General features: G+C 38.0%; 1 protein-coding gene across 4 annotated transcripts; it reads right to left on the reverse strand.

The window, feature by feature from the left end:
* Positions 1–1,282: 1,282 nt before the first annotated feature.
* On the reverse strand, positions 1,283–10,534 carry LOC131150950 (protein NLP9-like). Of its 4 annotated transcripts, none has more exons than XM_058102039.1 (6): positions 10,195–10,534; positions 7,953–9,227; positions 7,077–7,124; positions 6,192–6,917; positions 3,539–3,662; positions 1,283–2,881 (listed from the first exon to the last, which is right to left on the reverse strand). In XM_058102039.1, exons 2-6 carry the CDS (start codon positions 8,913–8,915, stop codon positions 1,749–1,751), a joined length of 2,994 nt encoding a protein of 997 aa, XP_057958022.1. In that variant the 5' UTR covers positions 8,916–9,227; positions 10,195–10,534; the 3' UTR covers positions 1,283–1,748. The 4 variants fall into 4 exon arrangements, with proteins under 4 accessions (XP_057958022.1, XP_057958021.1, XP_057958019.1 ...); XM_058102038.1 differs by having other exon boundaries at positions 7,077–7,121; positions 7,953–9,111; positions 10,195–10,527; XM_058102036.1 differs by having other exon boundaries at positions 7,953–9,111; positions 10,195–10,520.
* Between the last annotated feature and the right edge of the window lie 6,662 nt (positions 10,535–17,196).

Consider the following 17,196-nt stretch of genomic DNA (forward strand, 5'->3'; position numbering starts at 1 on the left):
CACTTTTTAAAATAAAGAGATTTTTATAGAGTAAAATGCACCTCAATGCAGACGTAGAAAAATTATCAGCATTTTGAAAATCCTCTTTTTGATGCTTTTCATTTTAAAAATGATTTTAACCTTTTTGAAATAATTTTTGACCTTATAAAAATATTTTCCAAGTATGTTTAAAGGTATCTACGTCCAATAAATTAACTTAAGAGTTTCATGTATCCATATTGAAATTATTTGAAGTACTTACATGAAATTTCCTATAAACTCCTTCAAATTTCCAATTCTTAAATTCCTTGAGATCTTTATGCTTGCTTCATCTTTCCTTGAGCTTTCATAAAGTTCTCATTAATTTTCATGCTCTCATGATCTTCAAACTTTATCTTTAAATTCATTTTTGAATCCATGCTTCAAGCTTGATATAAATCATCATTCTTTAAAATATAAGTTTTCCTGAATTCTTTAACTTTGCATTCATCATTGAATCCTGATAATACATCACTTAAACAAAGCATGTTAAGTTTTACTTATTTGTTAGCATCAAAACAAGATGTTAAGTCTTGTAAGGCCAACATAGCCATATAGCCACTAAAGAAAATAAAAATGCTCAATAAATTTTTAAGAACTTTATGAAAAATAAATGTTATTTTTGTTAAAAGTGCCCAATAAATTGTATTTTGTTAAAATTATGAGTCCCTATAAAAAATTAAATTGCTCAATAAATTTTCAATAACTTTATGAAAAATAAAAGTTATTTTTTTTTTGTAAAAAAAGTCAATTTAAAACCGAAAAATCGCAACCGAACCACCATATTTTCAGTTTTCAATTAAAGCATAATTTCGGTTTGGTTTCGGTTTCAGTTCGGAAATCCCAAAACCGAAAATTTCGATTCGATTTTCGATTCTAGCCAAAACTGAACCGCATCAAACCGTGTACCGCTCTAATACCTGTACCTGAAACTGACATAGGTGAGTAGGTAAAGAATATCTAGGGGCACAAGACAACTCTCTCTAAAAAACTTGACAAAATTGTCTATTAATTTCAGGAGAAGGGATGCCTCCTCACAAAGGGGATTGCAATGATCAGGTCGGGACGATTGTTTACCAAAAACATAGGTCTCTGCACAGCCGTAAAACCATGTATAGGAGCTAACTCCTGCTCAGTGCCGGAGGGTCAAGGAAATTGTTTGACCTGACAGAAGTAAGCAATGAAAATGGCAACAATGTCATGTGTCTGGGAACACTTCCAGATGATCAAATGAAACAAATAAACCAAAGAATCAACAGCCTCATACATAAAAAATTTCTATTTTATCAGATCAAAACATAATTCACTATACAAAACAAACAAGGCACAAGTAAACAAAAAAGAGTGCCTCAATCCTTGCTTACACTTCCCCCTGGCTCCTACCATTTACAACCTGCCTCAATCCTTGCTTACACTTCCCCCTGGCTCCTACCCTTTACAACCTGTCTATTAACATTGATGCTGATTCCGATAGCCTTATGCCCTCTAGAATTTTCTTTCTTTCTTTGTCTTTTTTTTTCCCCCCTTAAATTTCAAACCCCATGTTACTAAGAAGTTCTGCAAGAACCAAAACAAGAAGCCACCTCATCATCCGCAATAACATCATGTCATTTCTTGTTTCAAAACACCCCCACACAATCTATTCTTCCCACCGCTTCAGTGATTTCCAACCCCCATAACTGGGACTGAACCCACCAAAGATGGTCGCTTCAATACAGCTTTCTACCATACTAGGAGCCTCCTGCCCGGAAGCAATTGCTACTGTCAGAGCAGCCTGTGGCATAAGGCATGTCACGGACAAGGAACTTCACAGTTCGTGTACCAATGTAGTCCAGCACCTCAAGACACTCCCGCAGATCAGCATCACTCATCAACATCACCCATTCCTCTTCGTCATCCAGATACTTGAGTTGGAATGTCCCAGTCTGTAATTTAAACCTCTTTGCAATTTCTCCGTAGAGTTGGGAATATCCTGCAGAAGGCTCAAACTTGAAACGGATCATATCATCTTTGTAAGTAGCCTTAACAGTAATTCTCGATCCACTATCCGCAACAAAGTTTGGCTTGGTTTTGGATTGCTTTGGCCCCTCAAAGCTTTGAGAGCTTGATGAGTGGTTCATTGAGGCAGATCCATTTGAGGAATCCGTCATGCCTGAAGAAGTAGGTCTGTTAGGCTCTACCACCCCATCCTCACTATCCACCCCAGTATCCATCTCGTCAGCACCAGCCATTGAACTCGAGCTCTGAGAAATGAACTGACAGTCAAAATTTTCAAATTTCACACCCCCCTTGTTTAGACCCCATTCTTCTTGTCCTCGCATAGCGAAAAGAGAACCAGTGGAGGCATTTCCAGAACAAGCCTGAGGCATAGTGTCCATCTGTGATGGCTCAGCAACTAATGCAGCCGATTTGAAGTCTTCGATGCCACTGACAAGAGAGAGAGTGGAAGTTTTTAGGTCTCCCTTACAAGCTTTCAGAATTACACTCTTAGGAGGCCCTACTTCATTTCTGCCAATATAACACTCGTCCTCCTCCAACTTCACCACGGAATCCTCAACGTCAATGCAAGAGACTGGAGGCACTCTTACTGCAACTTCAGCAGCTGGTGCAGGGCTTTTTAGAGGTGGATTTCTGTGTGGAAAGAGAGGGCTTTCGCATGCATCAAAATCTTGGATGATGATGCCGCCTGGTGGCATGAACCCCCCTGTGGATGGATCAAACTTCAACCCCCCTTCCACCCCCTGAACAGACTCGAGCACAGTTTGTATTTTCTTTAATGAGCGATTCACCTTGTTTATCTTGCGGGATGGCCATCTTGAGATTCCATGCTGCCTGCATATCCTCTTCAATGTAGTAGGGCAAACTACCAAAAAAAAAAAAGGCAAGAAATTCAAAGTACCCATTCTTCCAAATATTTTTGCAGATTATAAAACAAATGACAACCACAAGGCCTTAATGAAATGTTAAGATGCAAAATATTCAATACAATTTCTGAAGTATGAGTAGAACTTCTCCTCACAGCAAACAAGTTACAAGCTTCTAATGAAATTAATGGCAGCATCTTTACACCACCCCCCATACCAAAAAAAAAAAAAAAAGAGTTTTCCATTTTCCATTATTTAATTAGTCAATACAGTTTTGCCCCTGGTTCAAATGTTAAAATAATTCAAACTAGCAATGGATAGACTTCAAAAGTTGACAAAACAACTTCCCATATGTTGGAAAGAACTGAAACTGAGCATGAGAGAAGTAACTAATGCCTACATAGAAGCTTGCTGGAAGATTAGAGATTCTTTAGAGCCAATACTGACACTAACAAAAAATTTTACATAAAAATTTACTATGTTAAATTAAACTTATCTGCACAAGTTGCAAAGACTTCTTTCAAAAGAGCTATATAATTTTCTCTGTTTTCATCGAGTAGTAGGGGGCAATGTACTAATGTGTAACATGGAAATCCACGGCAATGACATGTCAGTTCAGCATTTTTGAGAAGTGAGCATGCCTAGCATAGTCTTACCACCAATGCTTTTCGCTGCATCCTTAAGACTGCCAGAAAAGTATTGCTGGAGAACACTCAAGCTCACATTCTTCTCTGCTGTACTTCGCTTCTTCTCAACCTGTCTTCTTGACACCCCGGAAGCCTAGAAGATATTTGAAAACAGGTTAGAGCACAAAATCTTACTCAGCTCAAAATCATGCATCAAGAACATCTAAAATCAATGAAGGGGCTGGAAACCAATTGTTTTCCAGGCCTTCACAGATTGCCTATGGATGAATACACTTCAATTAATACTTTCTGTGCTGATCAAAGAATGGAAGGACAACACGTGTACACAGATCAGATCATAATTTTCAATGCACTTTTTTGACAGGAAAACACTTATCCTAACCATTCCTTCCTCAGAAACTTAACTGTTCTCATCATTTTCTCTCTTTTTCTTAGTCTTCCTAGCGATTTTCTCTCCGAGTGCTACCCCACCCCCCCCCCCTCCCCAAAACCCGCCCACCAAAAAAAAAATCTTCTTCCCATATGCAGGCCATTTCAACATTCTATGCATTCCATATGATTTCTGCACGTCCACAAAAGGAAGAATTTAAGTGGGAAGGGGAAATATAGGAAGGCAATAAAGAAATACACAAACAAGTTGTTCAATGGTCCGACTATCTTGACACTATGATATGATAGGCAAGAACACATAGAAAGCAGCCTTTAGATTGTAAGCTTTGTAGGCATGGTCTTAAATTTCCACGAAATTTTCGATTTCCGTCACCTTCAAAATTGAAATGGCAATCGATTTCCATCTTGCATAATTTATGTTGAAATATCAACAAATCATCCGAAATTTATCGAAATCTCGAAATTTTAGCGAAACTTGTCGAAATTTTAACTATGCGATGAAATTTTGTCAAAATTCAAATGAGAAATTTAGGAGTGAAGTGAAATTTCTATCTTTATTTATTTATTTATTTTATCGAAACAAAAGATTATTAAAAATGCTTTTAAAATTATATGAAAAAATAAACTTATAGTAATATTTTATTTAACCATTCATGTCAAAATTATCATTATTTGTATAAAAAATATTATTTAAATGATTTAGGAATTCCATTTGTATTAACTGAATATGTTTAATGTATATTATTTTACACATATGTTTGATACACATACTATTTTACAACTTTTCCACCTATTTGTAATATATTAGTCCTAAAACTTATATTATTATGTTCTTTAACCATCTCTAAAGTTTCACAAAGAATTCCATGCTTTACTACTAATTTCCATTATTTTTTCAAATCAAAATCAAAATTGACATCGAAATTTCTATACTTTTGGAGCTTCGAAATTTGAGTCAAAATCAAAATTTAAGACCTTGTTTGTAGCCAAGATTGGTAAAAATATAAAAGATGCAGCTGCATGGTCCTACAGATGTGCCAAAAGCATAAATAGGATTAAAAATCATTACATAAGAAGGATAATAAACCAGAGGACAACAAAAGGAAGAAATGGGGAAAAAGGAGAGTGAGAATGTGCAAGAAGAGCACTCATTGATGTGGTGCTAGCTATTGAGAGAGAGAGAGAGAAGGGAGGAAGAGAAAGATGTATGAAGAAACTAAACAAATCACAATCTAATTCCCACCACGTGAGCAATACTTAAAAAAGGTAAAAATCCTAATTAAAAATAGAACGATAAACTCTAATGTAATCCCAAACATTAATTAAATTGCTACCAAGGGAACTTATTATTGGATCAGAAAGTCTTGGGCCTGGGCCTAGGCCCAATCCTTGGCTTGGACATACCCCTCCAAAGTGGAAAATCTTTCTCTAATCTATCCGATCAAGTGATTCAGCATCACTCATATTTCACTTTCACGCCTACAAAAGCATTGAAATCAACATAAACCAACATGTGTACACACACATGGTTAATTTGCAGAATGCAGATAGTTTTTCGTAGTAACAAATATTAACCCTATATGTTTTTCCTGATTGTGATCAGCCCCTTCCCCGGACCCCACATACGCAGGAGCTTTGTGCACCAGGCTGCCCTTTTTTTTTTATGTGTTTCCCGATTGAAAAAGAAGAAGTATATCAATAGAGAAGGAATGTAAAAAACAGGAGAACCAATCACGGTGAACAACTTCAAAATAAATCCCTTAACAACAGCCCATAAAGAAGCCAAATTCTGAATCTTATCCCAAACCAAAACCTAAGAAGTCTTCTTCCCCTTAAAAATGTGATTGTTCCCTTCCATCCAAATGGCCCACAACACAGCATACAAACCACATCTCCATATAACAGACAATAATGGTGGTGCACCCACATTGTATAGCACAATGTCAAACAAAACAGAGTGAATAATAAAACATTACAGTATATGAGAGAAGAATCAAGTTATTCCTTCGATCAAGTAATATATACGAGTCCCGGATATCAAATGCACACATTGCAACTTTAGGAAGGCTGGAAAAAAAAACCTCAAAGGCATTAAGGAAAGATACATATACACATATATACATATACATATACATATACATATACATACATACATATATATATATATATATATATATAAGCTAAGAAGAAAATCACATCAGAAAATCATACTTTCAACATTGAATAAGTAAAAATAATTTGCCTAAAACTAATTAGACACAAGGAATTGTACCTGCTCATGAGCACCATCTGCTTTCATTTCATCATTTCTTGGGTTAGAATGTGGTGCTCCGTCGACTGAATTCAGTTCACCATCTGCTATTGCCTGCGGAGAGCTTTTATTAGACATACCCATTGGAGGGAAGTTCAGGAGTTCTCCTTTCTGATGACTAACTGCATCTGAAACTGTTCTTAAAGTCCTACATATTCTCTGCATAGTACCCGAGAGATTGTTTAACAAAAGTTGCTGCTCTGCACTCCCCTTCATATTGACAGGGAGAAAGAACTCCAATACATAATCATCATCACCAGTGTACGTGCTCCTTAGCCTGATAGCAACAGCAGCACTCAAGCCAAACTTTCGGGCATGATGGACGAGAGGATATTCACTAATATCATACTTCTTTACATCAGGGAAGAAGAAAGGGTGATTTGATTGAAGTGCTTTTCCAGCAACACCTTGCCCTTCATCGAGATAATGCTCACTACATGCTTGAACAAATCCTTGCATCTTCCCATCATTCACATAGCAACCTGTATCCTCAACGCATAGTATAAATTTCGCATTTGAATTTGTATTACCCTCTCTAACACATACTTTTATGATTTCATCATCAGCTTCATCAGAGTAACTACAAGGAATCCAAGTCAAGGCAAGTGGCAATCTATGTGCATGACATACAGCACGCAAAACATCAACTATCTCAGCCAAGGCAGCCCTCTGGCTCTGTGAGAAGCACTGGAAGATGAGATATACCATTAAGTGCAGTAATCAATATCATTAGACCATAAAGTCAACAAATGAAACAATTTGTCATTTCTGTATTTTTTTTCATTTATAATTTTTTATTTCACGATGAATCAAGGGAAGATATTTTACAGATTCCAATATATGTACCTGGGGATGAAGTCGAGGAGGGGCATTGGTCCTCAAATTCACAGCCTGCTAAACACAGAAAATCAAGACAATTCTCATAATCAAATTCGATGCATTTCTTTAAGAGCATTAATACATGTGCAGTACATACAGGGTGAGGTTGTTTGCTTAGGCTTTGCCATTTTTCATTATTGAGTTTATACATTTCCATCCCCAACACCCCCCCCCCCCCCAGGGCGGGGGGAAGGGGTCGGGGAGCTTTGGGTGGGGTAAAACACAAACACAACAGAAGTTGCAAGTGCTGGCTTGAATTAGAGACGTATGGATCTCAGGATGTCCTAAACAGTTGTAAAGAGGCAAAAACGCAAGGACTTAACCAAGGGAAGAGATGCAAATTCCAAGCATGTCATATAGGTCATCCAGCAACTGAAAAACAATTTCAATCAACAAAAACATTTTCTAACACCAAAACATAAACTCGACAAGTTTTATGTTTCATCCGACCCTATGCACTGAGCCACTGAGATGTAGATGTATTTTTGTGGAAGAAGATAAAAATTTGTTAAAGAGTTTTTCAAAAAAAAAAAAAAACGAAAAGGAAAGTAACATTTTCTTAAAGTATTTGTCATGTTGGATTTTTCTTTGAGGTGTCCCAAGACACTGAAAAAGGTAGCATAAACCAACGCATTAAGAACAAAAAGATTCAAGAGCATGCCACATATTTTTCCTCCTTCAGCCCCCATTTCAGTTCACCCAATAGAGATCTCAAGGAAGGGCCATCCCGTTTCTCATAATTTTGGAATTGGATTGCATAATATGTTCTTGACACAACAATACAGAGTTGGCAAGGGATGAACGGAGAAATTTTCTACTATAACATAGAGGACAAGAACTAACCTGAAGTGCATTACAAACTTTTTCCATCTCTAAAGTGAAATTGAGATTCTCTTTAACAGTGACAAGTTCTAGAACAGCACAGCATGACATTTCCAGAGGATCAAAAACTGGTAAAGCAATAGATCCCCGAACTTTATGGTGAACAGCATGATTTACTCTCAAGTATTCAGTCTTATTATAATAAACTACATTTGAAGTCCACTCTGGGATTTTAGAGACATACACACGACCAGGAAGCCCTAGAAAAGAACCTGGTCTCTCTTCAGCAGAGAAGGTAAATGTCCTTGAAACTTCACGATACCCTGTAAGCATGTGGTCAAGCAAGTAGGGTTGCTCTGAAGTGGTCAAGATATAGTGATCCCCCTGCTTCATTGGAACCCAAACTTGTGCTAGAATGCCCGTTCCAGAAGACTCTTTAAACAAGGACAATGCTGCGAGCATCTTCTCAGCAAGTGTCTGTCCAAGTGGTCTAGGAACCAGACAATTCCCCACATCCAAAATGCTGTTCTGCTGAAAAGAACCATGACTTGGTTTAGCACTTGAGTTATCTGCATCAGATGTATCCGGTGGAAAGCCAAATTGTGTATCTGGTTGTTGAAACATTATTTCGTCTGAACAATTGAAAGAACTACCAGCAGCATTTGAAATACCATCACCATCAGTCACAGGAAAGGCAGAAGAATTTTGTTCAATGAAACTTGATGCATCCAAAGATGTACAACTTGTTGGCATTACTTGAAATGGAGGCATCCCGGACATGGAAAGCATCTGATCTGTTGCCGTGGGACTGTTGCACCATCCAGCATAACTATCAAAATTCAAGAATTCCGAGATGCTGTCTAACTGGTCCTCCGGAAGTGAACCAGGTGTACCACTCTCCAATGATGCTGAACTGTCCATTTGAGCTCTCTGTGAAGCCCAAGAGCCCATTCCCTTTTCCATGGATGAAAAGGGGTATTCCATTTTCAACTGATAACCCACCAACTAATTTGAACAAAAGAAATGTTACTCCATTGAAAATAATTTTTTTAATATAATCCTTCTGTCCCTTATAAGTCCTTCCATACACCCACCAAGAAAGTCAAATTTCACCATTAATTTGGTTGAACTTCACTAAATCACTGAATCCACCCCTGGAAATCTTCAGTTCAAAGTATTCCTAATTCATCAATCCAAGGTAGCAAACAAACTCAGTTTCCCCAACTGAAACGCAAATCAGATCTCCCATCCCTCCCATATAATAACTACCTTAAACTAAGGGGTCCTTTGGTATCACTGTAAAAAATTAGAGAAACAAAAATCAAAAATAAAATAAAAACTAGAAACCAACAACATATTTGGTTAACATTTACAAAACTAATACAAATTAAAAACTTGATTAAAAAATGCTCATTTTCATCTTTAAATCAAAATATTATTAAAATAATAAAATTGCAAATAACACATTAAAAATTTATTGTAATAAAAATAAATTTTATTATAATTATTTTGCTTATTAATTGTTCTACTTTAAAATTTACTTTACAATAAAAATTTTATATTTTAAAATTATATTTAAATTCATATGATCATTAAAATTTGATTTTAATTTAAAAGAGTATAAAATAAATAATTTAATCCAAAAAAAACTATTTCTGGATATTTAAATTTCTAGCAACAGGTTGCTAAAACAATTGAAAACCATAAAATTTGATTTTCAATTTTTTTGCAAACAGCTAAAAATCGAACAGAAATAGAAAACTAACAACAGAAACAAATGCATTTTTACAATCTATCTTTTCACTGTGGAGAAACAGAGGAAACAAAAAACAATAACGATACCAAACATCCCTAAATAAACAATAAGGAATACAGCAAAACCAATCACACAGTACCAATCACATGAGAAAATTTTCAAATTATTCCAAAAACAAGTTCAACTCTCCAATAAGAAGATTAGAAATTTTGAACTGACGTGAAAGGGACAAATAACAAATAACAAAAGTTGAGGTCGCTGAAGCAGCCTCAAATCACTGCAGCAAAAGCCCACACCCTTCACTCAGCTACAACTAGCAAAACACAGTTCAGAAAACGAGGAATTCGTCGAATTCAGCGCACAAAACACAGGAAACACAGCAGAAATGAACCGTACACAAAACCCATCAGCCAAATATATATATTTATACAAAACCCCCAAAACCCTAACCCTCGAATCTTCAGAAATTAAAATTTTAAAAATAAAATGAACACTTTCGACACCCACCTGAGAATAAGTACTTCAAACCCACGTCCGTTAATCCTCAGAACCCAGCAATTTCTGAAGAAAACACCAAAATGTGACGCACGCAGAGAGAACCAGAGACAGAGGAGGGAAGCTTACAAAGATAAAAAGGGACACTGGTGGCTTCACGGCATTGAAGAGTGCAATTAGAATATCTTCACTAAAAATAGAACGTTTGATGCAATACTCTGTGCATACTAGAAGCTTAATGGTTACAAACAATCAATCAATCAAACAGAGTAGATATACTGATAGCTAGGGAGACCCTGCTGAGTGCAGAGCTCAGGGAAGAAAATCTAGAAGGAATCACTGGGCATTGGTTAATTTTAGTACTTGTTAGGAATTAGGAAGTTGACATCCATTCCATTTCTAGCTGAAAAGACCAATATACCCCTATTTTTCTTTTTACTTCTTTCTTCATTGACAATTTCTTTTTCTTTTTTTTTTTTCTTTTCAAAAGTTAAAAGTAAAAGTGAGTATTCGGTCTGTTGAGTGAATTCGGTTAATTAACCAAATTTATAAAAAAAATTGATTAAAAAACTCATTAACCGAACCGACCTAAATTTCATATTTAACTAAACTTAAAACCGATTGAACCGAATTTCGGTTAAATCGATTAATCGATTTGAACCGAATTTCGGTTAAATCGATTAATCGATTTGAACCGATGTAATAATTTAATATATATAAAATGTAGATTATATATATATAATTTTAATATATAATATATAAAAATATAAAAAATTAGTATATATACAATGTATGAAATATTTTAATATAATATATATATATTTTAACGACCCGAATAAAAATGGAATTTAGATAATAAAGAGAGAGGAAAACTGGAATCAAGAACGAAAGGAAAGCTGCCAAGCTTCGTCGACGAACACAGGGTTTCGTCGACGAAGGCTTTAAGTATTTCATCGACAAACATAGGACTTTGTCGATGAGAAAATACCGAGAGGGGGGTTTTGAGCCGACTGAATTTCGTCGACGAAGACTGAATTTCATCGACGAAATTTGTTAAGGACTCATCGACGAATGACGTGACTCATCGACAAATCCTCTGCTCTATAAATATGAAAAATCCAATTTTTAACTTACAAAAGAAGTCAACTCTTCTCCCTCTCTCTCCTCTTCGGTGCTCTCTCTCTCTCTCTCTCTCTCTCTCTCTCTCTCTCTCTCTCATCATTTTTGGGTCAAATATACTCCGAATCGACAATCCGAAATCACCACGACGCTTCTAGCGAAGTTCTCTACAAGTTTGCCGGAGTGGATCGTTGGGAAAACGAAGTTGGAAATCATCACTGAGTTGAGGTAAGGCTTTTTAAGCCAATTTTGGTCTTGTGATAGCTATAGGAAATGATGTACGCATGAAAATACTGATGTTTAATACTGGGAGTTTTGAGTTTCAGGGTATTGATCAGGAAATCATACAGGGATTAGCTTAGGATATTTTGGGGGCTTTCTCAGTAGCCAGGTAAGGGAATAAATTAAAGCAATTAATTTCCATGTAAATTATGATTAATTATGAGTAAATTTATTTTCATAAAAGCTTATGTTATAACTGTTTATTACGAATGAAATGTACGATTGGGAAAATACTGTTATGATGATTAAAATGTATATGTATGTATGAGATGTCAGAAAAACACGATTTTAGAATATGAAGTATGACTTTTAACAGCACATGTGTGGCATTAATATTATTTTACGTGAAATATATTATGATATGAAAGATTTTACAAGCAAAACATGTTTTCAGGTATTATGAAAAGATGAATTATGTTGTGATGATTTTGATGAATATAAGATAAATTATTTATTTTCAAAATGTATATACCTGAAACAATTCTGACACGAAATGATTCTGACACGAGGCCATGTATTTATGTTATCGGCACGAGGCCGTATTTATGTTTTCGGCACCAGGCCGTATTTTTGATTTCGGCGTAAGGTTGTATGTATTTATGATTTCGGCGCGAGGTCGTATTTATGAAAACGATCGGCACGAGGCCGCTATTATATCATGTATTATATGTTATCAGAACCCGAATGTTAGTTTAGTTCAGTTCTAGGAGCTCGGTACCGTAGCTATATGTAGATCAGATATCTACGTTCAGATTAGTGCTAACCATCCCACGAGATGATGGGAGATGGATAGTCGATGTGGCTTTCACTAGAGTGTGGACGTCCACCTGGTAGTCCGGACTAGGGTGTGGCAGGCCCATCGTACTTACAGACATATTTGACTCGGCAGTGGTCGGCCAGCCATTGTCGGGTCCCGCCTTCGGGCTACACAACCCGTCATAGGGGGTAATACATGACACCAGCTAACTATTCATCATGGGTATATTTTCAATATTACACTTATAACAAATGTTTTATGTATGTTATGATTTATTTATAAATATGAAGTTATATGATTATCCAGTATTATATGATGAATGTTTACAGAGTTATGAAATGTATTGTATACGTATAAGTGCCTTAAATATTCATGTTGCCACACAACTGTATTTAGTTTATTTTCCCTTACTGAGAAGTGTCTCACCCCCGAATATTAAATGATTTTCAGGAAACCCAGAAGAACCGGTGGGTCAGGGCTGCCGTTGAATGAGTTTAGCTTCCCTACTTAAAGGGTAAGCGTTGAACTAGGATCAGGAGATTTTTGTTGTACGATCCTAGTGTTATTTTGTCTTTTTGGAAGATTGTAAATAAATACAGTATTTTGGGAAATGTAAATAACTCTGGTATTATGTTTCATGGTTGAATGATTGATATTTTATTTTACTGCTGCTTAGGTTTCCACTGTGATTGATAGGGGTCCCCATTACCCACGGGTTCGGGTTGACCATTTTATTTATTATATTACATTTTATGTTAAAGAATTTGAGGGTCGCTACATTTGATATAAGAGCCCAGGATACTAGGTTCTATAGACTCTAGAGTGCAGCAGTAATAATACCAGAGTATAGGATAAGGAAATTTGAAGTCTGGTTTTGTAGTCTAGATGCAGGACTTCCGTGGTGGTTTGTGTGATTTTCCTGGGGTGATGATTTCAGGAAAGTCATGGTAAACTATCATCGGGTTAGGTATCTAAGTTGCAAGTTTGAACCTTGAATTAAGATTAGGAGAGATGAATTAAATAGGAGAATATACCATATGAGTTGAGTGATATGTATAGTGAAGAGGGTTTTGAGTTACGTTACATGTTTTTCAGGATGGACCTGGGTGGCAATAGTGCCCACGCCAGTAGGAGTGAGGGTGCTGGACGCTCAGGCGCTGCGGGTAGTGATTCAAATGCTATTTTACGCAGCGTAGCACAGCAAGTGATGGTACAGATTTCCAGAAGTTCGAAGGAACAAGGTGGTCCGTCTGTAGGCCACGGTAGCTCTATAGAGAAGTTTATTAAAATGAGTCCTCCGGCTTTCTCAGGAGGGACAGATCCTGCAGTTGCGGAAAACTGGGTATAGGAGATAGAGAAAATATTCGCAGTGCTACAGTATTCAGAAGAGCAAAGGGTGTTGTTTGCCACCTACAGATTGACTAGGGAGGCCGAGAGATGGTGGTCAGTAGTGAGATTATTAGAGCAGCAGAGGACTATACCTGTGGAGATGACGTGGGAACGGTTTAAAGAAATATTTTTCGATAGGTATTTTTCAACCTCGTCCAGGGAGGCTAAGATTGCAGAGTTCCTGAATCTGAAGCAGGGACAGCTATCAATACAGCAGTACGCGGCGAGGTTCATCGAGCTATCTCGCTTCGCCCTGTACATCATTCCAGATGAAGCGAAGAAGGTACGGCAGTTTGAGAGAGGCTTGAGGAGAGAAATTTATAAGCAGGTATCGATTCTGAAGTTGCAGGATTTTGTTGAGCTAGTGGATAGAGCCACTATAGCAGAGATTGGAGAGCGGTTGGAGGCTGAGGAGCAGAGGCAGAAGAAAAGGTCTACACCTTTTGGTTCCCAGTAGGGAGTTGGTCGTGTGACGTGGAAGAGAGGTGGCTATTATAGAGACAGGAGACCGGGCATCGTGGTTTCTAGAGTGTGCAGCCATCTCCAGCTTGCCCATCTTGTGGGAAGAGACACCTAGGGGAGTGTCGTGCCGAGCAAGGTGTATGCTACAGGTATGGGGAGCCAGGGCATATGATGAGGGAGTGTCCGACACAGACTAGTAGTGCTCTGAGACCTGCACGAGGAGGTTACTAGGCACCACTAGGAGGCCAGTAGAGGAATACGGCCCCAGCCAGAGTTTTCACTTTGACACCGGGCGATGCTGAGGTGGCCGGCGACGTGATGACAGGTACTGTTAGTATGTTTTCATTTAAAGTTATTGCACTTTTTGATTCTAGTGCCACACATTCGTTTGTGTCCTTGGAATGTGTTAAATTATATGGGGCAGAAACGCAATCATTAGACGTCGAGCTATTAGTGGCTACACCGACCGGGTCAGTAGTGAGATGTAATAAGGTACTCTGTGGTTGTCCAGTTGATGTTCAGGGGAAGATTTTATCTGCTGATTTGGTGGTATTAGATATGCACGGGTTTGACATTATTTTCGGCATGGATTGGCTAGCGGCGAATTCTGCTATTATAGACTGTCGTGGTAGAGAAGTGATATTTAGACCTCCAGGGAAACCAGAATTTAGATTTACAGGGTCACGAGTGCAATCCTTACCTCAAATAGTCTCAGCTGTTCAGGCGATGAGATTACTTCAGAATGACAGTCTAAGATTTGTGGCTTTTGTGAAAGAAATGTCACAAAATGAATTAAAGCTTATCAATACACCTGTGGTGAAAAAATTTACAGACGTGTTCCCAGATGAATTACCGGGTTTGCCGCCTGATCATGAAGTAGATTTTCTCATTGATCTACTACCAGGTACGACGCCGATTTCTAAAGCACCGTACCGAATAACATTGGCAGAGTTGGCAGAATTGAAAGATCAGTTACAGGATTTGCTTGATAAGGGCTTTATACGACCTAGTGTATCGCCGTGGGGAGCTCCAGTGCTATTTGTGAAAAAGAAGGACGGGTCTATAAGGATGTACATAAATTACAGAGAAATTAATAAAGTGACCATCAAGAACAAGTATCCTCTACCCCGTATCGATGATTTGTTTGACCAGCTCCAGGGTTCACGGGTGTATTCTAAGATTGACCTTAGGTCAGGCTACCATCAGATGAAAGTGAGAGCAAAAGATGTATCGAAGACGGCTTTCAGGACTAGGTTTGGGCATTATGAGTTTCTTGTTATGCCATTTGGTTTGACGAATGCTCCTGCGGTATTTATGGATTTAATGAATAGAATTTTTCATCCATACCTAAACCAATTCGTGGTTGTTTTCATTGATAATGTACTGGTCTATTCGAGGAGCTATGAGGAGCACGAGATACATTTGAGGCAGGTTTTACAGATGTTTAGGGAGAAGAAGTTGTATGCCAAATTCAGTAAATGTGACTTCTGGCTCAAGAAAGTTGTATTTTTGGGGCATGTTATTTCAGGAGACGGAATTTTTGTAGATCCCAGTAAGATTGAGGCGGTAGTGAATTAGGCTAGACCGAGGAACATCCAGGAGATCAGGAGTTTCTTGGGGTTAGCCGGTTATTACTGTCGTTTCGTCGAGGGGTTCTTAGCTTTATCAGGGCCTTTGACACAACTGGCGAAGAAGAATACCAAATTTGAATGGGATGACAGTTGTGAGTAGAGTTTTTAGGAGCTGAAATAGAGGCTAGTCACAGCGCCGGTATTGGTCATCCCATTTGGGGGTGAGGGTTATACTATCTATAGTGATGCGTCCTTAAAGGGACTTGGCTGTGTGTTGATGCAGCATGGCAGGGTAGTGGCGTATGTGTTTAGACAATTAAAAGAATATAAAAAGAACTACCCTACTCACGATCTTGAATTAGTTGCAGTGGTACACACGTTAAAAATTTGGAGGCATTATCTATACGGTGAGCGGTGTGAGATTTTCTCCGACCACAAGAGTTTAAAATATTTCTTCACCCAGAAGGAATTGAATATGAGACAGAGGAGGTGGTTAGAATTGATTAAAGATTTTGATTGTACTATCAGTTACCACCTAGGGAAAGCAAACGTGGTAGCTGATGCACTAAGCAAGAAGTCTGGAGTATCAGAGTTGACAACTATGGAGATCCAGCATCCGATCATAATGGATCTGGAGAGACTTGGCATTGAGTTGATAGAGAGTGATACTCCAGTATGTATCACCAGCCTAGTGGTACAGCCTACTCTGCATGAAAGAATTAAAGCCGCCCAAAAAGAAGATCCAGAATTAGTAGAGGTGATGAACAGAGTGCAGAGTGGTCAAAGAAAGGACTTCTGCATTACAGATGACGGAGCTTTATGATTCCGCTCTAGATTATGTGTTCCTGCTGATGCTGACATTAGGAGGACTATTTTAGATGAGGCTCACAGATCCTTGTATACAGTTTATCCTGGTAGTACGAAAATGTACAGGGATCTGCGAGAGTTTTACTGGTGGAGTGGAATGAAGAGGGAGATTGCCGAGTATGTAGCCCAGTGTTTGACGTGCCAGCAAGTAAAACCTGAGCACCAAAGACCAGCGGGTCAGTTGCAGCCGCTATTTATCCTAGAGTGGAAGTGGGATCATATATCCATGGACTTTGTTTCAGGGCTGTCATCAACATCGCATGGTCAGAATGCGATTTGGGTGATAGTAGACCGGTTGACTAAGTCTGCCCATTTTCTCCCTATCAAGATTAGCTGTTCCCTCAGCCGATTGGCAGAGATTTACGTTTAGGAGATAGTTCGGTCTCATGGGGTGCCTGTATCTATTGTGTCAGATCAAGACCGCCGATTCACGTCACGATTTTGGAGGAGCTTGCAGGAGGCTCTGGGGTCTCAGCTATCGTTTAGCACAACATTCTACCCACAGTCAGATGGACAAACTAAAAAGACGATATAGATATTAGAAGATATGCTCCGAGTGTGTGTATT

The sequence above is a fragment of the Malania oleifera genome, chromosome 3 (genome assembly GCF_029873635.1).
Source record: "Malania oleifera isolate guangnan ecotype guangnan chromosome 3, ASM2987363v1, whole genome shotgun sequence".
NCBI lineage: Eukaryota > Viridiplantae > Streptophyta > Magnoliopsida > Santalales > Ximeniaceae > Malania > Malania oleifera.

Coding starts and splice junctions, on each gene's coding strand:
- LOC131150950 (XM_058102039.1), bottom strand. CDS start 8,915: ATGGAATACCCCTTTTCATCCATGGAAAAGGGAATGGGCTCTTGGGCT. Junction 7,125..7,952: donor AAGTTTGTAATGCACTTCAG/GTTAGTTCTTGT, acceptor TTCTGTGTTTAG/CAGGCTGTGAATTTGAGGAC. Junction 2,882..3,538: donor TGCAGCGAAAAGCATTGGTG/GTAAGACTATGC, acceptor TTTTTTTGGTAG/TTTGCCCTACTACATTGAAG.